A 25,718-nucleotide genomic window follows, 5' to 3' on the forward strand; every position below is an offset into this window, starting at 1 on the left:
GGCAGAGCAGGGCCAGCTGGGCCCTTCGTGACTGCATTGCGGCTCTGTCCCCCCCCCCCCCCGGTGCAGTTGCTATGGCAGGAGAACTCCCTGCCTTCCCTTCCCAGAGAGTCAGGCTGTAGCTGGTTGGACAGGGTGTGTCGGGCCCACAGCTCTCGTCGCCCACGCAGGCCTCGCCTGTGCATTGAACTTCGGTGGTTCTCGATATCTCACTCAGGGCTGGGAGAAGTGGCGTGCCCTGTGCTGTGTCCTTAGGTCGACCTACACCGTGGCAGCTGCAGCCAGCACCTCTCCAAGGGAGTGGATTTACTGCAAGGGGAAAACCTCTCGGTCTGTAGCAAGTGGCTACGCTCCGGTGTCATAACTGCAGCTGTGCTGGTGGGAATTCCAGAGCGTGAGTCTTGCAGTTACCTGTCTCCTGCCCCCTTGAGGTGAACGGAAACAGCTTCTAGGTCGTGAAAGCAGTGTTTTACTTTAGACTCAGGCAAATATTACTACATCCCTTATGCTTGAATCACATTCTCAAGCTTTTCACAACCATAAAGGCAAGAAACTTTTTCCCTTCTGATGTAATCACATGACTGCAAGGGTTTGGGCTGCAACAGTAACTAGGTTTTAATTGCGGTTGGGGGGGATGGAGTGGAGTGTGGAGGAGGACGCACTGAGTTAGACACTACAATAGTAAAAATGTGGTAGATAGTATATACTAATGTTCCCATCTTTGTCACAACTGCCAGTGCTGGTGAGAGAGTAAGATTTTTTAAAAATTCTAGTATAGATACAGCCACGTGTGAACCAGAGAGAGTCTCCTTCCCAGTTGTAGGCTAGAGGGGTTCTCCCACACTGAATACTCCAAAGAAGTTCTCTAATATGCACTGTGAAGTAGGGACAGCCCCTTCCCATCATGACCAAAAGGGGCCCTCTCACATATAATCTAGAGACGTCCCCTACAAAGTCATTCTGAAAAAAGCATCCCAGGGAGTACCATTGATGTAAAATCCAGAGATTTTCCATTCACTGTATTTTAAATAGTTTCCCCCACACAGAGTAACCAAAAGGGAGTCTCCCCTCAATGTAGTGCAGAAAAAAATGTAGCCCTCTATAAATCAGAGATTTCACCACTAGAAATAATGTGTGTAATGACTCCAGCTCCTCTCCCTGAATTGTGAATGAGATTCTCTCTTTCTTTCACATACCCTGTGGGCTTGTACTTAAGGATGATAAACAACGTAGTACATCTAAATTCAAATCTCAGCTTTTACGATGGTTCTCTTTGTAATTTTGGACAAGTCACTTGAGTCAAAGCTTTCAAACTTGGGTGTTAAATGAAAGGCAGGTAAACCCATATTCACGTACTTCTGCAAATAGAATCTCTGAAAATCAGGTTGAGTATCTGTAGTTTCCACTAAAGCCAATGAGACTCGTGGGTGCTCTGAATCTCTGAAAAATCAAGCCACTTATCCAAGTCCTTAAATATGTAGTTAGTTGTACTAGGCACCCAACTTTGAAGTTGCTTGCCTAAGTTTAAAAACTTTGTTCTTAACGTCAAAGAAGGGAATGATATTGTGTATCTATATAGCTTTACTGTGGGTATTGTGACAGGTTTCTGAGTAGCAGCCGTGTTAGTCTGTATCCGCAAAAAGAAAAGAGTACTTGTGGCACCTTTAGAGACTTACAAATTTATCTGAGCATAAGCTTTCATGAGCTACAGCTCACTTCATCGGATGCAGTGGAAAATACACTGGGGAGATTTTATATACACAGAGAACATGAAACAGTGGGTGTTTCTATACACACTGTAATGAGAGTGATCAGGTAAGGTGAGCTATTGCCAGCAGGAGAGGAAAAAAACCTTTTGTAGTGATAATCAAGGTGGGCCATTTCCAGCAGTTGACAAGAACGTGTGAGGAACAGTAGGGTGCAAAAATAAACATGGGAAAATAGTTTTACTTTGTGTAATGACACATCTACTCCCAGTCTATATTCAAACCTAATTTAACGGTGTCCAGTTTGCAAATTAATTCCAATTCAACAGTCTCTCGTTGGAGTCTGTTTTTGAAGTTTTTTTGTTGAAGAATTGCCACTTTTAGGTCTGTAATCGAGTGACCAGAGAGATTGAAATATTCTCCGACTGGTTTTTGAATGTTATAATTCTTGACGTCTCATTTGTGTCCATTTATTCTTTTACGTAGAGACTGTCCGGTTTGGCCAATGTACATGGCAGAGGGGCATTGCTGGCACATGATGGCATATATCACATTGGTAGATGTGCAGGTGACCGAGCCTCTGATAGTGTGGCTGATGTGATTAGGCCCTATGATGGTGTCCTCTGAATAGATATGTGGACACAGTTGGCAACAGGCTTTGTTGCAAGGATAGGTTCCTGGGTTAGTGGTTTTTGTTGTGTGGTTGCTGGTGAGTATTTGCTTCAGGTTGGGGGACCGTCTGTAAGCAAGGACTGGCCTGTCTCCCAAGATCTGTGAGAGTGATGGGTCGTCCTTTAGGATAGGTTGTAGATCCTTGATGATTCGCTGGAGAGGTTTTAGGTGGGGGGGCTGAAGGTGATGGCTAGTGGTGTTCTGTTATTTTCTTTGTTGGGCGTGTCCTGTAGTAGGTAACTTCTGGGTACTCTTCTGGCTCTGTCAATCTGTTTCTTCACTTCAGCAGGTGGGTACTGTAGTTGTAAGAATGCTTGATAGAGATCTTGTAGGTGTCTGTCTCTGTCTGAGGGGTTGGAGCAAACGTGGTTGTATCGTAGAGCTTGGCTGTAGACAATGGATCATGTGGTGTGGTCTGGATGAAAGCTGGAGGCATGTAGGTAAGTATAGTGGTCAGTAGGTTTCCAATATAGGGTGGTGTTTATGTGACCATTGCTTATTAGCACTGTAGCATCCAGGAAGTGGATCTCTTGTGTGGACTGGTCCAGGCTGAGGTTGATGGTGGGATGGAAATTGTTGAAATCATGGTGGAATTCTCTGTGTATATAAAATCTCCCCACTGTATTTTCCACTGCATGCATCCAATGAAATGAGCTGTAGGTCACGAAAGCTTATGCTCAAATAAATTTGTTAGTCTCTAAGGTGCCACAAGTACTCCTTTTCTTTCTGGGTATTGTGAGGATTTAATTAATTTATATAGTTTGTACATAGCTTATAAATGTATAGTATTATACAAATACTATTACTTTTATTATTCCTATTGTGTAACCCAGAGTGATTGCTTTTCATGTCTGTTAGGAAAAGAGACTATTCGCTACTTCCGTGTGAACAAGAGAATTTACCTACTCTCTGATCTCTTTGGCTTATAGGCCCTGCTGTCCCCCTGGAAATGGGATGTACTTCAGAGGGGTCTTGGATGACCAACCTATCAACTAAAATCCTGTGACTTTTTCCCTCTGAACAATTAGAATAAATCCCCAGGCCTGCCAAATTCTCAGAATGAATGCTTCCTGTATGTTATGTCTCTGTTCAGTTCACGCAGCCACTTATTCCCATTTTGGCTAGGTCCCAATGTAACAAAGTAGTTTCATGCTGTAAGTCATGTCTGTCTGCCAACAGCCCCAAAGGGGTGCTGAGAATCACCCCACTGCTCAGGTGTGCCAGAACACTTTTAGAAGAGGAGGGCTATGCCTTTCCACTTTTTATTGGGTGGGAGGGGGCAGGGTCTTAGGGGGAAGAGGCTGTATTGGAGCCGGGCCTCTGGGGAAGGGGGAGCACGGGGGCAGGGTCTTGGGTGGAAGGGGGAGCACGGGGACAGAGGTTTGGGAGAAGGGGCGGTGTGGGGGGGCACGGTTCTGGTACCAGTTGTCCCCCCCCACCCCCCCACTGTTAGGAAGCTTCCGCCGCTCCTGACACGGTTTGTCCCAATAGCTCAGCTCCTGCTCTAGGGCTGGGAGGAAGGTGGTGACAAACTCATTCTGTGGAGGGGGCCCAGTTCTATTTTTAAGCTTGGTACTTGGTGTTTATATTTAAGACTACAGCTAGTACTTTTCTCAATACTCATTGGATAATGCGCTGATGTCAATGGGAAGACTGCATAAAGATCAAGAGTAGAAAATCTGTCTAAGACCGTGCCTCTCAACCTTTACAGACTACTGTCCCCCTTTCAGGAGTCTGATTTGTCTTGCATACCCCCCAACTTTCACCTCACTTAAAAACTACTTGCTTTCAAAATCAGGCATAAAAATACAAACGTGTTACAGCACACTATTACTGAAAAATTGCTTACTTTCTCATTTTTACCATATAATTATAAAATAAATCAATTGGAATATAAATATTGTACTTACATTTCAGCGTATAGTATATGGAGCAGTATAAACAAGTCCTTGTGTGTATGAAATTTTAGTTGGTACTGACTTTGCTAGTGCTTGTTATGTTTCCTGTGGTAAAACTAGGCAAATATTTAGATGAGTTGATGTACACCCTGAAAGACCTCTGCATATCCCTGGTTGATAACCACTCGTCTAAGGTATTTATATGACAGTATCTGAACTTCTCACAGTCTTTAATGTATTTATCCTCACAAGACCCTCATGAGGTAGGGCAATGTTATCCCCATTTTACAGGTCAGGAACTGAGGCAGAAATATACTAAGTAATTTGCCAAAGGTTATGCAGGAAGTTTGTAGTGGAGCAGGAACTTAGATCCAGGTCTAGGGCCCTAACCACTAGACTATTCTTTCTGGATATAGGAAATTTTTCCCAGTTATTATATATTCAGTACCTTATTGTCACATTTAGCATCCCTCAGAAAAAAAAAAAAGATATGTGCATGGGTAGTGTCACAGTTCAAGCAACTACTCCTGTATTTCCCCTCTGTGGTCCACCCAGGGCACTCATTCTTGGCTCCCGGGTCCTCAGCTGTCACCTCTTTTAGGTAGAGATTCATGTTTCTCACTCCTGATGGGTTTTTTCAGGCTGCATGTTTCACTGCCTACACTAGAGACTAACCAATTTATTTGAGCATAAGCTTTCGTGAGCTACAGCTCACTTCATCGGATGCATCTGATGAAGTGAGCTGTAGCTCCCGAAAGCTTATGCTCAAATAAATTGGTTAGTCTCTAAGGTGCCACAAGTACTCCTTTTCTTTTTGCGAATACAGACTAACACGGCTGTTACTCTGAAAACTGCCTACACTGTGATAATCCCAGCAAGCCAGACTACCTAAACAGACCTGCATTTGCACTTTGCTTTCTCTCCAAAAACTATGAATAGCTGTAATAGGCTGCAATACAAGTTACCACAAGCTCTTTATAAGCAAGCACATTTATTCTTAAGGTGAAAGCATTACAGAGAAAATGTATTAAAAACAATAAAAACCTGCTCACATACTAAAAGCTTACTAGAGGTCTCCCCAGTGCCAACATGGGGATCTGGTAAGTGTCAGTCCTTCAAATCCCACAATGGGGGTGGCGGGGAGAGGAAAGAGGAGGTTCCCTGTGGTTACAAGCTCTTAACTGTCTCAGATTCAGAACTAGATCCACCATGAATAGTTTACACTTTCCTTTATACAGTTTGGACCCTTAATCTTGGCATTATATAACAGGTGATCAGCAGACAAAGGCCTACTCCTCAGGGTATAGCTTCGAAAGGCTGGGTTTTTGCATAACTAGAGGTGGGGAATTTGTGTGTACTTTTTATATAAGTTCCTTTAGTGGATTTTGTTGTCTGGGACTACACAAAACTAAGGGTATTTCTACACTACCCGCCGGATCGGCGGGCAGCGATCGATCCAGCGGGGATCGATTTATTTTGTCTAGTCTAGACGCGATAAATCGACCCCTGAGCATTCTCCCGTCGACTCCTATACTCTGCCGCCATGAGAGGCGCAGGCAGAGTCGACGGGGGAGTGGCAGCAGTCGACTCACTGCAGTGAAGACACCATGGTAAGTCAATCTAAGTATGACAACTTCAGCTATGTTATTCACATAGCTGAAGTTGCTTAACTAAGATTGATCCCCCCCACAGTGCAGACCAGGGCTGATACATAATATAGCAGGATGCTATACATGCCTCCCCAAGATTTAATTATAATGTTCTTGTTTATATAGTTTGTGTACAGGTTATAGTTATCACTTTAACATCCTTAACTAGTCCACTAACCTTAACTTAATGAAGATTTTTAGAGTAGGAATTTCCCAGGTTAAGAAAAAACTATACAAGAAAGGAGTCCCTACTACCTCGGAGCTCCTTAAACCCTCACTATTTTTATAAACAAAGCAATTATGGCTGAGATAGCATAACAAACTTTTTTTTTTCAACTTTAAGGAATTGATTGAGAAATTCTTACATCCAGTGCACAGATCCTATAGATGTGAGCATATTCAGCTACGTAAATTTTTGAAGAACTTGGGAGGATTCTGGGTCATAGCTAAGAGCTTATTGTGTTTAAATGTTAAGTACTTTAATGCTTTAAGTTTTCAGTACATAAATCCATCTGTAAATTTTTTTCTATAAACTGTATGAGTGTGTTTAGATTTCTATATTTGTGCTTGTGACGTTCCCCTCTGGTGGTGTTATCTGGACTGGTGATCTGCTCAGTCCCTCCAATCCTTGACTCTGGGAGCCATACCCTGCTGTGCTGTGAGAACCCCCAATCCTGGGTGGTTCACGCACAGCCTTTGGCATGTAAACTGCTCCTTGGATTGTGCAACCGAATGACACTAGCCAATATCTCCGGTCCCAGACACAACCCTAGGAACCTCCATCTTGCAGTGTTCAGTTATGCCTGCTGGACGCTGCAAACTTATGAGTTCATCAGTTTAACAAAGAAATTGATATGTACCAGGCTTGTTATCCCAAGGGGAGTCTCCGACACACTTTAAACCAAATGCACTGCTTCAGGTAGAATAAACAAATACATTTATTAACTGAAAAGATAGATTTTGAGTGATTATAAGACAAAACGTAAGTCACATTTGGTCAAATGAAATAAAAGCAAAACGCATTCTAAGCTGCTCTTAACACTTTCAATGCCCTTACAAACTTAGATGCTTCTCACCAGAGGCTGGCTGGTTGCTCTTCAGCCAGGCTCTCGCCTTTGATCAGTGCTTCAGGCGCTTGGTGGTGATGGCTGAAGATGGAGGTGGAAGAGAGAGGAAGAGCATCACATACATCTCTCCCTTTTATCATGTCCTTTCTTCCCTCTTGGCTTTGCCCCCACCCTTCAGAGTCAGGTGACCATTACCTCATTGCAGTCCAAAACTGACCAAAGGAAGGGGGGTGACTCACTCGAGAGTCCAACAGATCCTTTGTTGTTGCCTAAGCCAGTGTCCTTTATTCCTATGAGGCTGGGCTGAGTTTGTCCCATACATGCCCTGATGAGGTGTGAACTGCTTCTGGGAGAGTTTTTGCCTGGGCTTGCTTTAAGCCATGAGGACACATTTTCAGCTTCATAATTATATACATGAGGTTACAACCTATAAGATTACTGTAACAATGCTCAGTACATCATGAGACTTCCGAAGACACCCAACATGACAAACTTTGCATTAGATACTACACAATCATATTATAAGAATGAACATGGGGGTGCTGGGTGTTCCCGCAAGCTACAGAACATCACAGTGCTCATTTAGGAATTTAAGATATTTGTGGATAGAATTGTTATTTATTTTAGTAACTCACATTCTTGGAGATCATTGCCTCCACCAACCCAGAGTATAGGGGAAACATGTCCATTATAGAACTTTCTGGATAGCAGTGTTGATTGTAGCTTGTGCACATCCTGTCTGCCTCCAACTTGGTAAAGATATGCATTTGAGGCCATCTTAAACTTAGTGGAATGTGCTGTAACACCTCTTGGTACTGGAATTTCTGTCAAGAAAGTATGCATAGCCTAATCTACTTTGACAGTCTCCAGTTGGAAACTGACCGACCCTAAGTAGTATCCCTATGAAGTATGAATAACATGGTTATATTACAGGACAGTTTAGTTCTGTCTAGATGGTAAAAAAAAAGTCACCTACCTGTCATAACTGTTGTTCTTTGAGATGTGTTGCTCATGTCCATTCCATCTCAAGTGTGTATACTCACCACATGCACTGGTGCTGGAAGTTTTTCTCCCCAGTGGTATCTGTAGGGCCAGCTTGAGCACCCTCTGAAGTCGCAAACATACGTGCTGGTAAAAAGGGTGCCACCGCCCATAGGCACTGAGTTTCTAATCTGCTGGGTGGTGCTCCCACTTGGCTCTGCCCAGGCCCTGATCCCCCTACACCTCTTCCCCCAATGCCCCACCCCGCCCCTCTTCCTGCCCCCGCTCCTCTCCCCCCCCCCCCCCAAAAGCGCCTCCAGACACCGCAAAACAGCTGATCTGTGGCAGATGGCAGGCACTGGGAGGAACTGATTGCCAGGGCCTGCTGGCAGGCAGGCAGGAAGCACTGGGGGAGGGAGAGGCGTTGATAGGGAGACTGCTGATGGGTGGTAAGCCTGTGCCGCTGCTCCCCTCCTTCAGTTCCTTCTTGCCAGAACTCCAACAGTCATGGAATGGACATGAGCAACACATCTCAAAAAACAGTTACGAGAGGTAGGTAGCCATTTTTCTTCTTAGAGTGCTTGCTCATGTCCATGCCATGTCAGGTGACTCACAAGCAGTGCCTCTGAAGGTGGGCAGGAGTTCACGGATGTGTGGATTATAACACTGCTCTGCCAAAGCCAGCATCATCTCGGGCCTGCTGAGTGATGGCATAGTGGGTTGTGAAGGTATGGACTAAGGATGTAAAATTTTAAATGGTAAGCATTAGTCTTACCGTTTAACCATTAACCCCGGGTCGGCCAGAGCAGCCCAAGGCCATCTCCCTTTAATCGGTTAACCAGTTAAATGATATACTTTTAATTTAAATGGTTAACTTTAAATGATATTTACATCCCTAGTATGGATGGATGACCATGTTGCTGCTCTGCAGATATCTTGGATCTGGACACGTGCCAGGAAAGCTGCTGATGACGCATGTGCTCTTGTTGAATGAACTGTCACTATTGGCGGAGGTGTAGCATTTGCTTGCTAATAGCAGGTATGTGATCCAGGGCAAAATTCTCTGGGATGACACTGGGAGTCCCTTCATCCTCTCAGCCACTGCAATGAAGAGTAGATCTACGGAAGGGTTTGGTTCGCTCTGGGTAGAAAGCCAGGGCACGTCTGACGTCCAGAGTATACAGACACCTCTCCTCGTTGGAATTGTGAGGCTTTGGAAGGAACGCTGACAGGAAGATATCCTGATTGACATGGAACTGTGATACCACCTTTGGCATAAAGGCTGGGTGAGGGCACCAGCTGGACCTTGTTCTTGTAGAACACTGTATAAGTGGGTTCCCCAGGTTAGAGCCTTAATCTCAGAGACCTGTCTCGCCAAAGTGATGGCTACAACGAAGGTGACCTTCCACGACAGATGCAGGAGAGAGCAGGACACCAGGGGCTTGAAGGGAAAGCCTAGAAAGAAGCAGGTTGAGGTCCCATTGGGGAACCAGATCATGGATCTGCAGGAAGTCTATATCCAGGCCCTTAAGGAATCCAGTCGCCATTGCATGTGAGAAGACAGATCTGCCCTGGATGTGAGGGTGGAAAGCTGATATGGCTATCATGTGCACCTTGATCGAGGAGTGTGCCAGACATTGGTGCTTTAGGTAAAGAGGGTATTCCAGGATGGATTGTAGAAATGACTGAGCTGGAGAAAGATTCCATTTGGATGCCCAGGGGGTAAAGCACCTCCACTTAGCCAGGTAAGTAGCCCTGGTGAAGGGTTTTCTACTTTCCAAGAGAACCTTTTGGATCTGTGTGGATGACTGGAAAGCAGCAAGTATAGTGCCCTTCTTTAAAAAAAAGGAAGAAGGAGAATCTGGGGAACTATAGACCCTCACTTCAGTCCCTGGAAAAATCATGGAGCATATCCTCAAGGAATCCATTTTGGAAGCACTTGGAGGAGAGAAAGGTGATCAGGAACAGTCAGCATGGATTCACCAAGGGGAAGTCATGCCTGACCAACCTGATAGCCTTCTAGGATTAGATAACTATCTCTGTAGATATGGGGAAAGCAGTAGATGTGATATACCTTGACTTTAAGGTGCCACCAGACTCCTTGTGGCTAAAGACTTGACTTTAGCAAAGCTTTTGATATAGTCTCCCACAGTATTCTTGCCAGCAAGTTACAAAAGTATGGATTGGATGCATGGACTATAAGGTGGATAGAAAGCTGGCTAGATAGTTGGTCTCAATGGGTAGTGATTAACTGCTCAATGTCTAGTTGGCAGCCGATATCAAGCGGAGTGCCCCAGGGGTTGGTCCTGGGACCAGTTTTGTTCAACATCTTAATTAATGACCTGGATGATGGGATGGATTGCACCCTCAGCAAGTTTGCGGATGACACTAAGCTGGGTGGAGAGGTAGATATGCTGGAGGGTAGGGATAGGGTCCAGAGTGACCTAGATAAATTGGAGGATTGGGCCAAAAGAGCTTCAACAAGGACAAGTGCAGAGTCCTGCACTTAGGACAGAAGAATCCCATGCACTGCTACAGGCTGGGAACCAACTGGCTAAGCAGCAGTTCTGCAGAAAAGGGCCTGGGGATTAGTGGACAAGAAGCTGGATATGAGTCAACAGTGTGCCGTTGTTGCCAAGAAGGCTAACGGCATATTGGGCTGCATTAAATAGGAGCATTGCCAGCAGATGGAGGCAAGTGATTATTCCCCTCTATTTGGCACTGGTGAGGCCACATCTGGAGTATTGCATCCAGTTTTGGGCCCCCCACTACAGAAAGGATGTGGACAAATTGGAGAGTCCAATGGAGGGGAACAACAATTATTAGGGGGATGGAACACATGACTTATGAGGAGAGGCTGAGGGAACTGGGTATATTTAGTCTGCAGAAGAGAAGAGTGACGGGGGATTTGATAGCATCCTTCAACTACCTGAGGGGGGGTTCCAAAGAGGATGGAGCTCGGCTGTTCTCAGTGGTGGCAGATGACAGAACAAAGAGCAATGGTCTCAAGTTTCAGTGGGGGAAGGTCTAGGTTGGATATTAGGAAAACTATTTCAGTAGGAGGGTGGTGAAGCACTGGAATGGGTTACCTAGGGAAATGGTGGAATCTCTATCCTTAGAGGTTTTTAAGGCCCGGCTAGAGAAAGCCCTGGCTGGGATAATTTAGTTGGTGTTGGTCCTGCTTTGAGCAGGGGGTTGGACTAGATGACCTCCTGAGGTCTCTTCCAACCCTAGTCATCTATGATTCTATGTGTGGAGCAGGCATATTCCTTGAGGCTTAGCCATGCAGCATCCATGCTGTCAGGTGCAGGGAGGCAAGGTTCGGGTGCAACAGCTATCCGTGGTCCTGCAAGAGTAGGTCCAGGTGGTTCAGGAGCGCCTGTGGGGTTGCCACCACTAAGTCCATGAGCATGCTGAAACAATGCTGGCGAAGGGGCCATGGTGGAGCTACCACAATGACTCATGCCTGTTCCCTCTTGAACTTCAGGAGTGTCTTGTGAATGAGGGGGACTGGCAGAAAGGCATACATGAGGTAGCTTCCCCATTACAGGAGAAGGGCATCTGAAAGCAAGCCTTTTGTCGAAGCCATGTAGAGAACAAAACCGGTGACACTTTGTCTTGTTTGGTAGTGAACAGGTCCACCTGGGGTTTCCCCACTTCTGGAAGATGGTGTGAGCAACCTCCAAATGGAGGGACCACTCGTGGCAGGAGAAGAAAGACTTGCTGAGGTGATCTGCTAAAGCATTCTGGACTGCTGGAAGGTGCGCAGCTTCCAGATGGAGAGCATGCTGGGTAAAGAAATCCTACAGGTGAAGGGACTCTTGATAGAGGGCTGGCGACTGTGCTCCTCTGTTTGTTGACGTAAAACATTGATGCTGTGTTGTCCATCAATACCTGTACCACTTTTCCAGATAGCTGGGGAAGGAACACTTCACAAGCCAGGCAGATGCCCCCGAGTTCTCTGATGTTTATATGTAACAGCTTCTCTTAGGACCACAGGCCCTGGGTCCTGAGGTGCAATAAGATCACCCCACCCGAAGTCCGACGCATCCAACACCAGGAACCCAGTAGGTCATGGAGCCGGAAACTGAACCCCTTTTTATATAGTGCGGTTTCAACCACCGTACCAGGGAGGTAAGAGTTTGTGGTGGGATTTTGAGGATCTTGTCCAAGTGATGCCTGGCTGGGAAGTAAAGTGATGTGGTCTGAGATGCAGTCTTGCATGCTGAACTACATAGGTGCATGCTGCCATGTGCCCCAGCAGTCTGAGGCATACTTGGGCTGTGGTGAGTGGAGACTTGGGCAATCAGATCTGACGTTGCTCGGAATCTCTCAGGAAAGCTCTGACTCGGATAGAGTTGAGGACTGCCCCGATAAACTCTATCCTCTGTACCAGGACCAGCATTGATTTTTGTTCATTTATCAACAGACCCAGTGCATGGCAGGTGGCTTGCATGACCGCAATGCTATGTTGGACTTGTGCCTTTGAGTGACCCTTGATGAGCCAATTGTTGAGGTACAGGTAGATCTGAATACCCTGTTGCCTGAGGTAAGCTGCAACTGCAGCCGTACATTTTGTAAACACTCTTGGTGCTGTTAGGCCAAAAACAGAAACACTGCAAACTGGTAGTGACTGACCACAAACCTTTGGAATCTTCTGTGGCCACGGAAGACAGAAATGTGGAAATATGCGTCCTCTAAGTTGAGGGCAGCATACCAGTCTCCAGGTAGCGGATGATGGAGGCCAGAGAGACAATGTGGACCTTCAACTTCTTAAGATATTTGTTGAGGCCTTGCAGGTCCAGGATGCATCATAGACCCCCTTTGGCCTTCAGTATGAGGAAGTAACGGGTGTAAAAACCTTTCCCCCTTCAGTTCTTTGGGAACTTTCTCCATGGCCCCTACCTGTAGGAGGTCTTGTACTTCCTGAATGAACAGTTGCTTGTGAGAAGGGTCCCTGAAGAGGGATGTGGATGGGGGATAGGAGGGAGGGATAGAAATAAATTGGAGGGTATATCTTACTGCTACAGTGCTGAGCACCCTCTGGTCTGATGTTATAGTGGCCCAGGCAGGGAGGTAGGGCAATGGACAGTCCGAAAATAGGACTGGTTGGATAGGGAGGTTGGATCCTGGCTGAAGCCTGGGAAGTTGCCCTTGGGCACACCTTAAAAATGCCTGCTTATTTGCTGGGGAGTGATGGCTAGAGCCTGATTGGGTCGAAGCGACTGGGTATTGAAGGAAGGGCAGGGGCCTGAAGTGCCTCCAGGGTCTATAGGACTCGGCCGTGGGTTGGCCCCTGAATCATTGAGGCTGTTGAGGAGTGAAGCACTTCCTTGAGGCCGCAGGGGTATAAAGGCCCAGAGAGTGCAGAATGGCCCTAGAATCTTTTAGTCCATGCAGTCTACTGTCAGTTTGATCTGAAAATAGGGCGGTGCCTTTGAAGGGGAGGCCCTGGTTGGACTGCTGGATCACTGCAGCCAGGCCAGAGGACAGCAGCCCCAATGCCCACCTTATGGATATGGCCAACGCCATTCTTCTAGCCACCGAATCAGGTGCATCAGTCAACCTAACTGTGTAGTGTAGACCAGCCCTTCGTGATGATCCCATTCTGCTTTTAATTTAGGTTTTGTTCAGCATCTCCTGCTCTAAACAGCTTGAAGCCAACCTACAATAATGGTACTACTGTGGTTGATGAGCATACATACAGACTAACACGGCTGCTACTCTGATATTTGGCTTATGTTGACCTAATTATGTCAGTGTCTATACTACAGCCTTCCTCCCACGAATGTAAGTGCCCTACTACACTGACATACTGACTCCACCTCCACAAGTGGTGTAAGGCTTATGTTGGTGTAGCTGGGGTGAGGCAGTATCTGTAGTCACTGTCTCCTTTACATTGGCTTTCTTGTCAATGTCACAGCAGGAGCTGTGATATTGACAAGAAAGCCCCTGCTCCCCTAGGGAGCTGGACCCGGCTCCTGGCTGGGAGCCAGCGTGAGAAACCTGGGGGGCTTCCGACACTACTCCCAGCTGGGAGTCAGGCAACCTTGTCAATTTCACGGCTGGGTGAGCTGCCTGGCTCCCTGTGGGGAGCAGGTGGAGGGGTTGAGAAGCCATGGCAGCTGGTCCCTGCTCCCCAGTGGTGAGAAGCCCTGGGTGGCTTCTGCCCTACGCCTGGCAGGGAATGGGGTGGGGGGTGAGAAGCCCCAGGCAGCTTCCCCCCCACTCCTGGTGGGGAACGGGGAGCAGAAGGAGCCTGTGGGTCAGCCAGGCTCCTGGCAGGGAGCTGCCAGCAGATCTGAGACACAGGGCTCTCAGCTCTTCACAGTGCCCCTCTTAGGTTGGTGAAAACACTCTCGGTCAGGACGCGCAGCACCGACCCAAGCAGGGTAGTGTGGATATGCACCACTGCAGTGGCTGTAAGTCAACCTAATATAGGTTGACTTACGTTTGCAGTGTAAACATACCCTTAGCAAAAATGCACCAGTGTGTCTAACAGTAGAACTACCTTTTACCTAGTTTGGGGATCTAGCCAAATAATGCTTGAAGAATTTGACAATTTTCCTTTTTGGAGGAGAGAGAGAGAGAGCTGAAGGAAAAAAAATTGAAAAGCTTTTCTTCAAATTTCTGAGGAGGGTTGGTGGTGGTTGCTTTGCATGTGCAACTTCTTTATTCTAGCATTTGGAAAATGTAGCTATTTCTTTTCTCTTAATAGTGTAAACAAAAAAAAGAGATCAGAATAATAGTTCATTCCTACCAAAGGTTATAGTTTGAGGCAAAGTAAGGCTTAGAATAGAATGACTGTTGCAACCTGAACAGTGACAAATGCCTCAATAATAAAAATACAATATATATAATATTGTTTTTCTTTACTTCTGTTGCAGGGATTAAAATCTCAAAGTATTTTGTACAGTTCACATAACAGACAGGAGCACAGGACCAATTTACTGGGGGGAAAAATAAGTTTGATTAAAATTGGTGCAATGTGACGCACTGATACTTAAGCATGATGGTGCAAAAGATTAAATTTTTGTAATGGTTGCATGGGGTGCAGTGTAGTTACTGCAGAAAGAACCTGTACCGACTAAATTATATATATAAAGCCTGTGTGCTTTTTTCTCCTAAACTGTTGCCTGCTCCACTGAGAAATTAAAACCTCCCCATCTTTTCTTATGCTCTAAAGACATGTACTATAAGTGGGTTTTTTTTAAAAGTATTGAAAAAGTCATGTTCTAGAACACTCTGAACCGAGAAAGCCAGAACTAAGAAAAGGGCTGTATGGGGGTCCCAATTCTGTAAGCACATGCTTAACTTTGCTCATGTGACCTGTTCCAATAACTTTAAGTACATGAGCAGTCCAGTTGACTTTAAGCATGTTCATAAGTGTTTGTAGGATCAAGATCTTAGTAGTTGAATCATTACATGAAAGAGAGAGTAACGTAGCTAATTTCTTTTGATTAACTCTAAAAACTAGTAGTGTGTGACCAAGCAAAATTCCCACCAAGCCACAAAAAAAGATGGATGAAATTATGGGAGGCATGTAATGGAGGCTGGGGGAGGCTAGGTCTCCCCTAACCTCTTGCTGCCAGGAAGGGGGGGCAGTGGTGGATTTGGGGCCCCTGGAAAAGTTTTCCCCCCACCATGGCCCTGGGGCTGGAGGAGCTCTTGCTCCCCACTATGGTCCTGGGACCATGGAACAAGCAGGGGTGGGGCCTCAGGGGAAGAGGCAGAGTTGGGGCAGAATGGGGTGGGTCCATAGATGGGGCCCATGGACAGGGCCACGGGTGGAAGGGTCAGAACAGTGGAGGGGCTCTGGGCTCAGAGCTCCAGCCAAGGCTGACAGTTCCGCCATAGTGCTGGCCAAGGCTGAGAGAGTTTGACCCCGGCTGGCACAAGACTGAGTGACTGGGAAACAAAATGACAGATGAAATTCAGTGTTGATAAAATGTAAAGTAGTGCACATTGGAAAATATTATCCCAATGAAACATACAAAATGATGGGATATCTTCGGACAACAGAAGGTTCCAGATCACAAGCCCTAGTTCTCATGGGGGACTTCAAAAATCAGCCTGACAGCTGCTGGGAGAACAATACAGCAGTGCACAAAACAATCCAGGACATTTTTGGAGAGTGCTGGGGACAATTTCTTGGTGCAAGTGCTGGAGGAACCAACTAGGGGCCGTGCTCCTCTTGACCTGCTGCTCACAAACAGGGAAGAATTGGTAGGGGAAGTAGAAGGCAACCTGGGCAGCAGTGACCATGAGATGGTCAAGTTCAGGATACCTGACAAAAGGAAGAAAGGAGAGCAGCGGAATACAGAACCTGGACTTCAGAAAAGCAGACTGACTCCCTCAGGGAACTGATGGGCAGGATCCCATCTGATGGGCTAATATGAGGGGGAAAGGAGTCCCCCTGTATTTTAAAGAAGCTTTATTGAGGGTACAGGAACAAACCATCCCAATGTGCAAAAAGAATAGTAAATATGGCAGGTGACCAGCATGGCTTAACAGTGAAATCTTTGGTGAGCTTAAACACAAAAAGGAAGCTTACAAGAAGGAAATTTGAACAGATAACTAGGGAGGAGTATAAAGATATTGCTCGAGCATGCAGGGGTGTAATCAGGAAGGCCAAAGCACAACTGGAGTTGCAGTTAGTAAGGGATGTGAAGGGTAACAAGAAGGGTTTCTGCAGGTACATTAGCAACAAGAAGGTGATTAAGGAAAGTGTGGAGCCCTTACTGAATGGGGGAGGCAACCTAGTGACAAATGTAGAAAAAGCTAAAGTACTCAATGCTTTTTTTGCCTTGGTCTTCGCAGACAATGTCAGCTCCTAGACTGGGCAGCACAGTATGGGGAGGAAGTGAGCAGCCATCAGTGGTGAAAGAACAGGTTAAGGACTATTTAGAAAAGCTGGACATGCACAAGTCCATGGGTCCAGATCTAATGCATCAGAGGATGCTGAGGGAATTGGCTGATGTGTTTGGAGAGCTCTTGGCCATTATCTTTGAAAACTTGTGGCGATTGGGGCAGGTTCCGGACGATTGGAAAAAGGCAAAATGTAGTGCCTTTCTTTAAAAAAGGGAAAAAGGAGAATCCAGGGAACTACATACCGCTCAGCCTCACCTCGGTCCCTGGAAAAAAAGTCATGGAGCAGGTCCGCAAGGAATCCATTTTGAAGCACTTGGAGGAGAGGAAGGTGATCAGAAACAGTCAGCATGGATTCACCAAGGGAAAGTCATGCCTGACCAACCTGATTGTCTTCTATGATGAGATAACTGGTTCTGTGGATATGGGGAAAGTGGTGGGTGTGATATACCTTGACTTTAGCAAAGCTTTTGTTGTGGTCTCCCACAGCATTCTTGCCAGCAAGTTACAAAAGTATGGATTGGATGAGATAGGTGGATAGAAAGCTGGCTAAATCATTGATCTCAGTGGGTAGTGATCAATGGCTAGATGTCTAGCTGGCAGCTGGTATCAAGTGGAGGGCCCCAGAGGTCTGTCCTCGGGCCAGTTTTGTTCAATATCTTTATTAATGGTCTGGTTGATGGGATGGATTGCACCCTCAGCAAGTTTGCAGATGACTAAGTTTGGGGGAAGAGGTAGATACACTGGAGGGTAGGGATAGGGTCCAGAGTGACCTAGACAAATTGGAGGATTGGGCTAAAAGAAATCTGATGAGGTTCAACAAGGACAAGTGCAGAGTCCTGCATGTAGGGTGGAAGAATCCCATGCACTGCTACAGGCTGGGGACTGATTGGCTAAGCAGCAGTTCTGCAGAAAAGGACCTGGGGATTACAGTGGACAAGAAGCTGGATATGAGTCAACAATGTACCCTTGTTGCCAAGAAGGCTAATGGCATATTGGGTTGCATTAATAGGAGCATTGCCAGCAGATTGAGGGAAGTGATTATTCCCCTCTATTTGGTACTGGTGAGGCCACATTTGGAGTATTGCATCCAGTTTTGGGCCCCCCTGCTACAGAAAGGATGTGGACAAATTGGAGAGTCTAATGGAGGGGAACAAAAATTATTAGAGGGATGGGGCAGAACAAGGAGCACTCGTCTCAAGTTACAGTGGCGGGAAGGTCTAGGTTGGATATTAGGAAACAGTATTTCACTAGGAGGGTGGTGAAGCACTGGAATGGGATATGTAGGGAGGAGTTGGAATCTCCATCCTGAGAGGTTTTTAAGGCCCAGCTTGACAAATCCCTGGCTTGGATGATTTAGTTGGGGTTGGTCCCGCTTTGAGGGGGGGATTGGACAAGATGACCTCCTGAGGTCTCTTCCAACCCTAATCTTCTATGTTTTTGTTATATAAATTGGCTGTTATCACTCAGCCATTTTTTATTATAGAATATTTATTATATAATAATTGGAGTTATTGTGGATAGCTTTCTGAAAACATCTACTCTATTCACAGTGGCAATCAAAAAAGCTAAACACAATGTTAGGAACCATATGAATAGATAATAAGACAGTACATATCACAATACCTCTATACATAAGTGCCAACTGCATGGGTGCTCCAGTACTGGAGCACCCACAGAGAAAAATTAGTGGGTGCTGCTGGTGTCTCTCACCTGCCGGCAACCTCGCTGACCAACTCCTCCCCCTCTGTCCCAGTGCTTCCCACGCACTGCTAACAGCTGTTTCATAGTGTGGAAAGCTCTGGGAGAGAGGCCGAGAAGCAGGGATGGGGTGCACTCAGGGGAGATGGCGGGGAAAAGGCAGGACAGGGACTTGGGGGAAGGGTTGAAGGGCGGGATTGAGCACCCCTGGCTAGAGAAGGGCTACTAGGATGATCCGGGGAATGGAAAACCTGTCTTATGAAAGGAGACTCAAGGAGCTTGGCTTGTTTAGCCTAACCAAAAGAAGGCCGATATGATTGCTCTCTATAAATATATCAGAGGGATAAATACCAGAGAGGGAGAGGAATTATTTAAGCTCAGTACCAATGTGGACACAAGAACAAATGGATATAAACTGGCTATCGGGAAGTTTAGACTTGAAATTAGACGAAGGTTTCTAACCATCAGAGGAGTGAAGTTCTGGAACAGCCTTCCAAGGGAAGCAGTGGGAGCAAAAGACCTATCTGAATTCAAGATTAAACTCAATAAGTTTATGGAGGAGATGGTATGATGTGATAACATGATTTTGGCAATTAACTGATCTTTAACTATTCATGGTAAATAGGCCTAGTGGTCTGTGATGGGATGTTAGAAGGGGTGGGATCTGAGTTACTACAGAGAATTCTTTCCTGGGTATCTGGCTGGTGAATCTTGCCCACATGCTCAGGGTTCAGCGGATCGCCATATGTGGGGTCAGGAAGGAATTTTCCTCCAGGGCAGATTGGAAGAGACCCTGGGGGTTTTTCACCTTCCTCTGTAGAATGGGTCACTTGCTGGAGGATTCGCTGCACCTTGAAGTCTTTCAACCATCATTTGAGGACTTCAATAGCTCAGACATAGGTGAGACGTTTATTGCAGGAGTGAGGTGGCGAGATTCGGTGGCCTGCATTGTGCAGGAGGTCAGACTAGATGATCATAATGGTCCCTTCTGACCTTAATATCTATGAGTCTAGAGGGGAAGTTGGCGCCTATGCCTCCATATAAATCCATGGTATTCTCACATCCTGAATACTGTGTGTAGTTTTGGTCTCCCCATCTCAAAAAAGATTTTTGAAATGGAAAAAGTAGAGAAAGGCAACAAAAATGAATAAGGGTATGAACGGCTTCCATATGAGGAGAGATTAAAAAGACAGACTTTTCAGCTTGGAAAACAGATAAGGGGGGATATGATAGAGGTCTATCAAATCACAAATGGCATGGAGAAAAAAAAGTGTTAATTATTCCTTCACATAAGAAGAACCAGGAGTCACCCAATGAAGTTAATAGGCAGTAGGTTTAAAACAAACTAAAGGAAGTATTTCTTCACACAGTCAACCTGTGGAACTTGTTGCCAGGAGATGTTGTGAATACCAACAATATAAGTGGGTTCAAAAAAAAAATTAGGTAAGTTCATGGGGGATAGGTCCATCAATGGCTATTAGCCAGGATGGTCAGGGATGCAACCCCATGCTCTGGGCATCCATAACCTCTTCCATCCAGTTTCTGGTAATCAGACAGGATGGATCACTCAGTAATTGCCCTGTTCTGTTCATTCCCTCTGAAGCACCTGGCATAGGCAACTGTCAGAAGACAGGATACTGGGCTAGATGGACCATTTGTCTGACCCAGTATGGCCATTCTTACGTTCTTAGCTACACCTGTATTCCCTGCTATGGTCGAGCAAGGACACTCACTCTTAGGCTCCTGGTTCTCAGCTGTTACCTCTCTTGTGCTCATACCTCTCCTGCTCCTAACTGGGGGGTTTTCAGGCTGCATAGTTCCCTGCCTGTACTGTTCTTCCCTAGCAAAAAGTCCCTAAAAGGCTATTCTCTCCAAAGGCTATGACCATGTAATTGCCCAGTTACAGGATACCACACATGCATCCCTTTACAAGGAAGCATGTTTATTCTTAAGATTAAAGCATTACAGAGAAAAATTAAAATATAAGAACCTAAACACATGCTAAAAAGCTTACCAGAGGTCACCCCAATTCCAAACTTCATGCTCTGGCAGGTGTCAGTCCTTTCAACCCTTCCCTAAGGATTGGGGTCCCTGCTCGGACAGAAAAGTTCTCTGTTTGCTGTATCAGAAAGAAGGACCTGGGTCAGTTTAAACTCAGGCTATTTATCCAAAAGTCCTTTCTTTGTTAGGGCAGGGCTACACTTGTGAGTTAGAGTGCATTAAAGCAGCCCTGGCCGCCCTAACTCATGACACATCCATACTGGCAAGGCACGTAGAGTGGTCTGACTCAGCAGCTGGAAAACTCCTGGTAATCCACCTCCATGAGAGGCATAATGCTTGGTGCGCCCTAACTGGAGTGCCGCAGCACCAGTGTGGATGCCCTGGTCTGTTAGTGTACTCTGATCAGCCTCCAGAAGTGTCCCACAATGCCTGCGCTAGCCACTCTGGTCATCACTTTGAACTCTGCTGCCCTGCCCTCAGGTGACCAACCATCAGACCCACCTTTTAAATTCTCTGGGAATTTTGAAAATCCCCTTCCTGTTTTCTCAGCCAGGCATGGAGAGCTCTCAGCGAATCTTTCCAGGTGACCATACCTCCACACGCCAGGCTATCCCCAGTATGGAGCAATGGTGGGGTGCTGGACCTCAGTGTTTGCGGGGAGGAAGCTGTCCAGTCTTGGCTCTGCTCCAGCCGTAGGAATTATACCTTCAGGCAGATATCAAGGGACATGATGGAAAGGGGCCATGACTGGGACGCACTTCAGTGCAGGATTAAAGTGAAGGAGCTGCAGAATGCCTACCACAAAGTCCGTGAGGCAGACCGCCACTCTGGTGCTACCCCCATAACTTGCCGTTTCTACAAAGGGCTGGATGCAATACTTGGGGGCGACCCCACCTCCACTCTGAAGACCATCATGGACACTTCAGAGTCCAGTTCAACAAGGCAGCAGCAGCAGGAGGAGGAAAGCAGGAGTGAGGGTGCTGAGGAGGAGGAAGACACCCCAGCATCCTTAGATGCATGCAGCCAGGAGCTGTTCTCAAGCCAGGAGGAAGTTAGCCAATCGCAGTGGCCGGTGCTTGGGGAAGGACAAACACCAGAGGATGTGCCCGGTAAGTGGCTTTTATTTTGGGAAGGAAGTTATTTGGTGCAGGCTCTTGGGGCGAGGAGGGTTAGGGCTGCATGCATGCCTAGATGCGGAATAGGGCGTTGATGTGCTCTCACATCGTGGTAGTCCGCCTCAGTGATTTCTTCAAAGGTTTCATGCAGAAGCTGCGCAATGCGCTTGTGCGAGTTCCTTGGGAGTGCTACTGTGCTCCTTGTCCCAGTCAGGCTAACATCTCTGCACCACTGTGCCATGAGGGGTGGTGGGGGTGGCGGAGAAAAAAAAAACACACACCATTGCTGCACACTGGCAAGCTGCATATGGGCCAGGGTGGAAGCCGCATTGTAGTAGAAGACCCTCCCTTGCTTCCCAGGTCACCATCAGCAGTGAGATATCTTCCAGGACAAATTCCTGTTGAAAATGTGGGGACAGTGTTCAGTATAGGGGCCCCCTGCAGCTGTTGGCTCTCCTCAAGGTATAGAACCCCAGAGGACAGTACGGCAGTGAAACAATTAGTCCCCCTCAACTCTGTGCTTACTCACCAATTTGGGGCTCCTGTGGGTTATGTGCGCTTGCTTTGGGACAGGCAAATTCTGCTCTTGTTTAGGCTGTGCTTGTCTTTAAGTATGGGCAAATCATTGCTCTGTCTGGTGTAAACAATGCTGCCTCTGTTAAGCGTTGCATTTTGCCTTTACAGATGTAACCTTGAGATCTCAGCCGTCCATGTTATCACTGGCCACAAGACTCTAAAGAATTAGGAAGAGGCCATGTAGAAGCAAAGAAGACATGCTGCATGAAGTAATGCAGCAGTCCCTTCACGATAATCAAAAAGTGCAAGAGTGGAGGGAGAGCAAAAGGAGGTTCCGCCAGCAGAATGTGGAGTGCCGGCACGAAAGTGGCTGATAAGCATTATGGAATGCCAAGTAGACTCATTCCAGGTGCCATGCAGGCGGAGCACTACCATCTGTCCCCCCTCCCGCAGCACTTGTCCCAAAACTCTTTCCCTTGTGCCCCCATGTCACCTCCAACCCACTTAACCTAACATCTGGGTTCTTATCACACCAGCTGCCTCCAACACCTGTAGCTTCACCACCCAGCCCTGCAAACGACCCTTATCCACTGCACTCAACCCCCATTACCATGCAGTATAGTCATCCTGAAGTGCAGCACTCCAGACAGGAAGGGGAGTATGAGAACAGGACATACTCAAATCTGTGATTGAACCATTCTCCACCCCACCCCCTTGCCCTGTTTCCCAAACAGTTGTGTTTCTTTTCAATAAATGGCTTTTTTGGCTTTGAAAACATTCTTTATTATTGTATTAAATAAAAGATACTTTAGCCCAGGAAAGCAACAGGCACTGCAAGTCAGCATAGCAAACAGATTCCTACTAACATTGGAACCACTGCACTTCACTCCCGTGCAGGGCACCAAACATTGCTGGTGGCTTTCAGCCTCAAATTGCTCCCTCAAGGCATCCCTAATTCTTGCAGCCCTGTGCTGGGCCCCTCCAATAGCCCTGCTCTCTGGCTGTTCAAATTCAGCCTCCAGGTGTTGAGCCTCCGAGTTCCGTGCCTGAGTGAATCTTTCACCCTTCCCGTCACAAAGGTTATGGAGGGTACAGCACACGGATATAACCGCAGGGATGTTGTCATCGGCCAGGTCCAGCTTCCCACACAGAGAACACTAGTGGTCCTTTAAATGGCCAAAAGGGCACTCCACACAGTCATTCTGCACTGACTCAGCCTATTGAGCTGCTCCTTGCTGCTGTTAGGGCTCTCTGCGTAGGGTTTCATGAGCCACAGCATTAAAGGGTAAGCGAGGTCTCCAAGAATCACAATTGGCATTTTGACTTCCCCTACAGTGATCTTCTGGTCTGGGAAAAGAGTCCCAACTTGCAGCTTCCTGAACAGGCCAGTGTTCCGAAAGATGCGTGCGTCATGCACCTTTCTGGGCCAGCCTGCGTTAATGTCAATGAAACGCCCACGGTGATCCACAAGTGCCTGGAGAGCCATAGAGAAATACCATTTCTGATTAACGTACTCGGAGACTAGGTGGGCTGGTGCCAGAATTGGAATATGCATCCCATCTATCGCCCCTCCGCAGTTAGGGAAATCCATTTGTGCAAAGCCAGCCACGTCATGCACGTTATCCAGGGTCACGGTTCTTCTGAGCAGGATGTGATTAATGGCCCTGCAAACTTGAATCAACACGATTCCAACGGTTGACTTTCCCACTCCAACCTGGTTAGCGACTGATCAGTAGCTGTCTGGAGTTGCCAGCTTCCAGATTGCAATAGCCACCGCTTCTCCCCCGGCAGGGCAGCTCTCAACCGCATGTTCTTGTGCCACAGGGTGGGGGCACGCTCATCATCCAGTCCCATGAAAGTGGCTTTTCTCATCTGAAAGTTCTGCAGCCACTGCTTGTCATCCCAGACTTGCCGGATGATGTGATCCTACCACTCAGTGCTTGTTTCCCCGAGCCCAAAAGTGGTGTTCCACAGTGGTAAGCATGTCCATGAACGCCACAAGCAATCTCGTGTCATATGCGTTACACAAGTTGACATAGTCAGACTCCTCACTGTCAGTTTGTCGCTTAAGGAGTAACTCGACTGCCAAACATGACATGCTGGCGAGACCCATCAGCATATTCCTCAGCACTTTGGGATCCATTCCCGCAGAATGAAAGGGAAGACAGAGCATGCAGTACAAAAATGGTTGAAAGATGGCACCAAACGTGGACGGAAGCACAGGGATTGCTGGAATGCAAAACGATGCATCACAGGGCGTTGGGACAGGACCCAGAATGCCCCGCATCCCCCACCCCTTCCCACAAGCCACAGTGCCAGAATGGGAAGAGGTGCTCTGTGGGATAGCTGCCCATAATGCACCGCTCCCAATGCTGTTGCAAATGTGGCCATGCCCGTGCGCTTGCAGCTGTCAGTGTAGACACACTGCAGCGCTTTCCCTACTGCTCTCTCCAAGGGCTGGTTTAACTCACAGTGCTCTACGTCTGCAAGTGTAGCTATGCCCTTAGTCTCTGGAGAATCCAGTCTGAACCACTATATATGAGCCTCTCCAGGTGCTAGCTCTCTGGAGGTGTTACAACCTGAGTGAATTTGCCTAACCCCCCAGGAACTAAGAAGAGTGGAGGATGGACGTAGTGCCCCTTCCCTATGGAAATACATACAATCCCTGGCCCACAATGCTACAGACACTTAATACAGATCTCTCAAAGATATGAGAATTTCCTGCAATATCTGTCAACCGTTTCCAATTTCTCTAATTCCTTGCTTCCAATATTATTTTACCATGACTTTTCATTGTGTTACACTACTATAACAAGGGAAAAGTAGTAAGTGAGGTTTGAAATGACAGGAATCAATTTAGAAAGGATTTAAAATGCATTCTATTAAGATGGCTTAGCAAATATGTCAACTTAGATACATATACAGAGAATGTTTACAATGTCCTACATATTCACTAGACTAACATTTTTATATGGTATAATGCATATTACTTAGTATTTAGATGCATTTTAAAATGCATCTGTGGTATGCCTAAAACCACAGCAGCTTTGTTAATTATTTTCTGAAATATGCAATGTTGTTGTAGCTGTGTTGGTCCTAGGTTATTAGGGAGACAAGGTGGGTGAGGGCATATCTTTTATTGGACCAACTTCTGTTGAGGGGGACAAACTTTTTAGCTTCTTGGGACGCAGCATGGAATAGGCCATCCACATACCCAAGAGAACATGCTTCAATACAGAAATAAAGCCCCCTCGAACCGCACACCGCTAGTTGTCACCTACCACCCCACACTGGAACACATACAGAGTGTCATTAAACAATTACAACCCATATTCAACAGAGACCTCATGCTGAAAGAAATCTTTTCTGAATCTTCTCTTCTGGCCTTCAAACAACTCCCCTGTCTCTCCAAGCTCATTATCAGGAGCAAGGTCCCCACAGACCAGGGCACGCCAGCCACTGCCAGAAGAACAAATGCATAACCTGTAGACATATCTCCACTACTACAAAGATCAACACCCCCAAAACACACCTTTCAAGATCT

At 46.6% G+C, this 25,718-nt stretch overlaps 1 protein-coding gene across 4 annotated transcripts; it reads left to right on the top strand.

Annotated features, from left to right (window-relative positions):
• Positions 1-69: 69 nt before the first annotated feature.
• LOC141985363 (uncharacterized) lies at positions 70-22,903 on the top strand. 4 transcript variants are annotated; one of them, XR_012638915.1, is made up of 3 exons: positions 70-431; positions 21,093-21,652; positions 22,343-22,902. XR_012638915.1 is itself a non-coding variant. In XM_074949392.1 (3 exons), exons 1-3 carry the CDS (start codon positions 11,750-11,752, stop codon positions 22,393-22,395), a joined length of 642 nt encoding a protein of 213 aa, XP_074805493.1. In that variant the 5' UTR covers positions 11,295-11,749; the 3' UTR covers positions 22,396-22,903. The 4 variants fall into 4 exon arrangements, 1 of the variants encoding a protein (XP_074805493.1); XR_012638914.1 differs by having other exon boundaries at positions 70-394; XR_012638916.1 differs by having other exon boundaries at positions 70-394; positions 21,407-21,652; positions 22,343-22,900.
• The last annotated feature ends 2,815 nt before the right edge of the window (positions 22,904-25,718 follow it).

Source organism: Natator depressus, chromosome 3 (genome assembly GCF_965152275.1).
Source record: "Natator depressus isolate rNatDep1 chromosome 3, rNatDep2.hap1, whole genome shotgun sequence".
NCBI lineage: Eukaryota > Metazoa > Chordata > Testudines > Cheloniidae > Natator > Natator depressus.

What these genes read in the sequence shown, in the direction of transcription:
- LOC141985363 (XM_074949392.1), top strand. Translation starts at nt 11,750, where the DNA reads ATGGAGAGCATGCTGGGTAAAGAAATCCTACAG. An exon ending in TGGGTAAAGAAATCCTACAG is followed by an intron (nt 11,783 to 21,096) that starts GTGAAGGGACTC and finishes TTTCTCAGCCAG; the next exon opens with GCATGGAGAGCTCTCAGCGA. An exon ending in AACACCAGAGGATGTGCCCG is followed by an intron (nt 21,653 to 22,342) that starts GTAAGTGGCTTT and finishes TTGCCTTTACAG; the next exon opens with ATGTAACCTTGAGATCTCAG.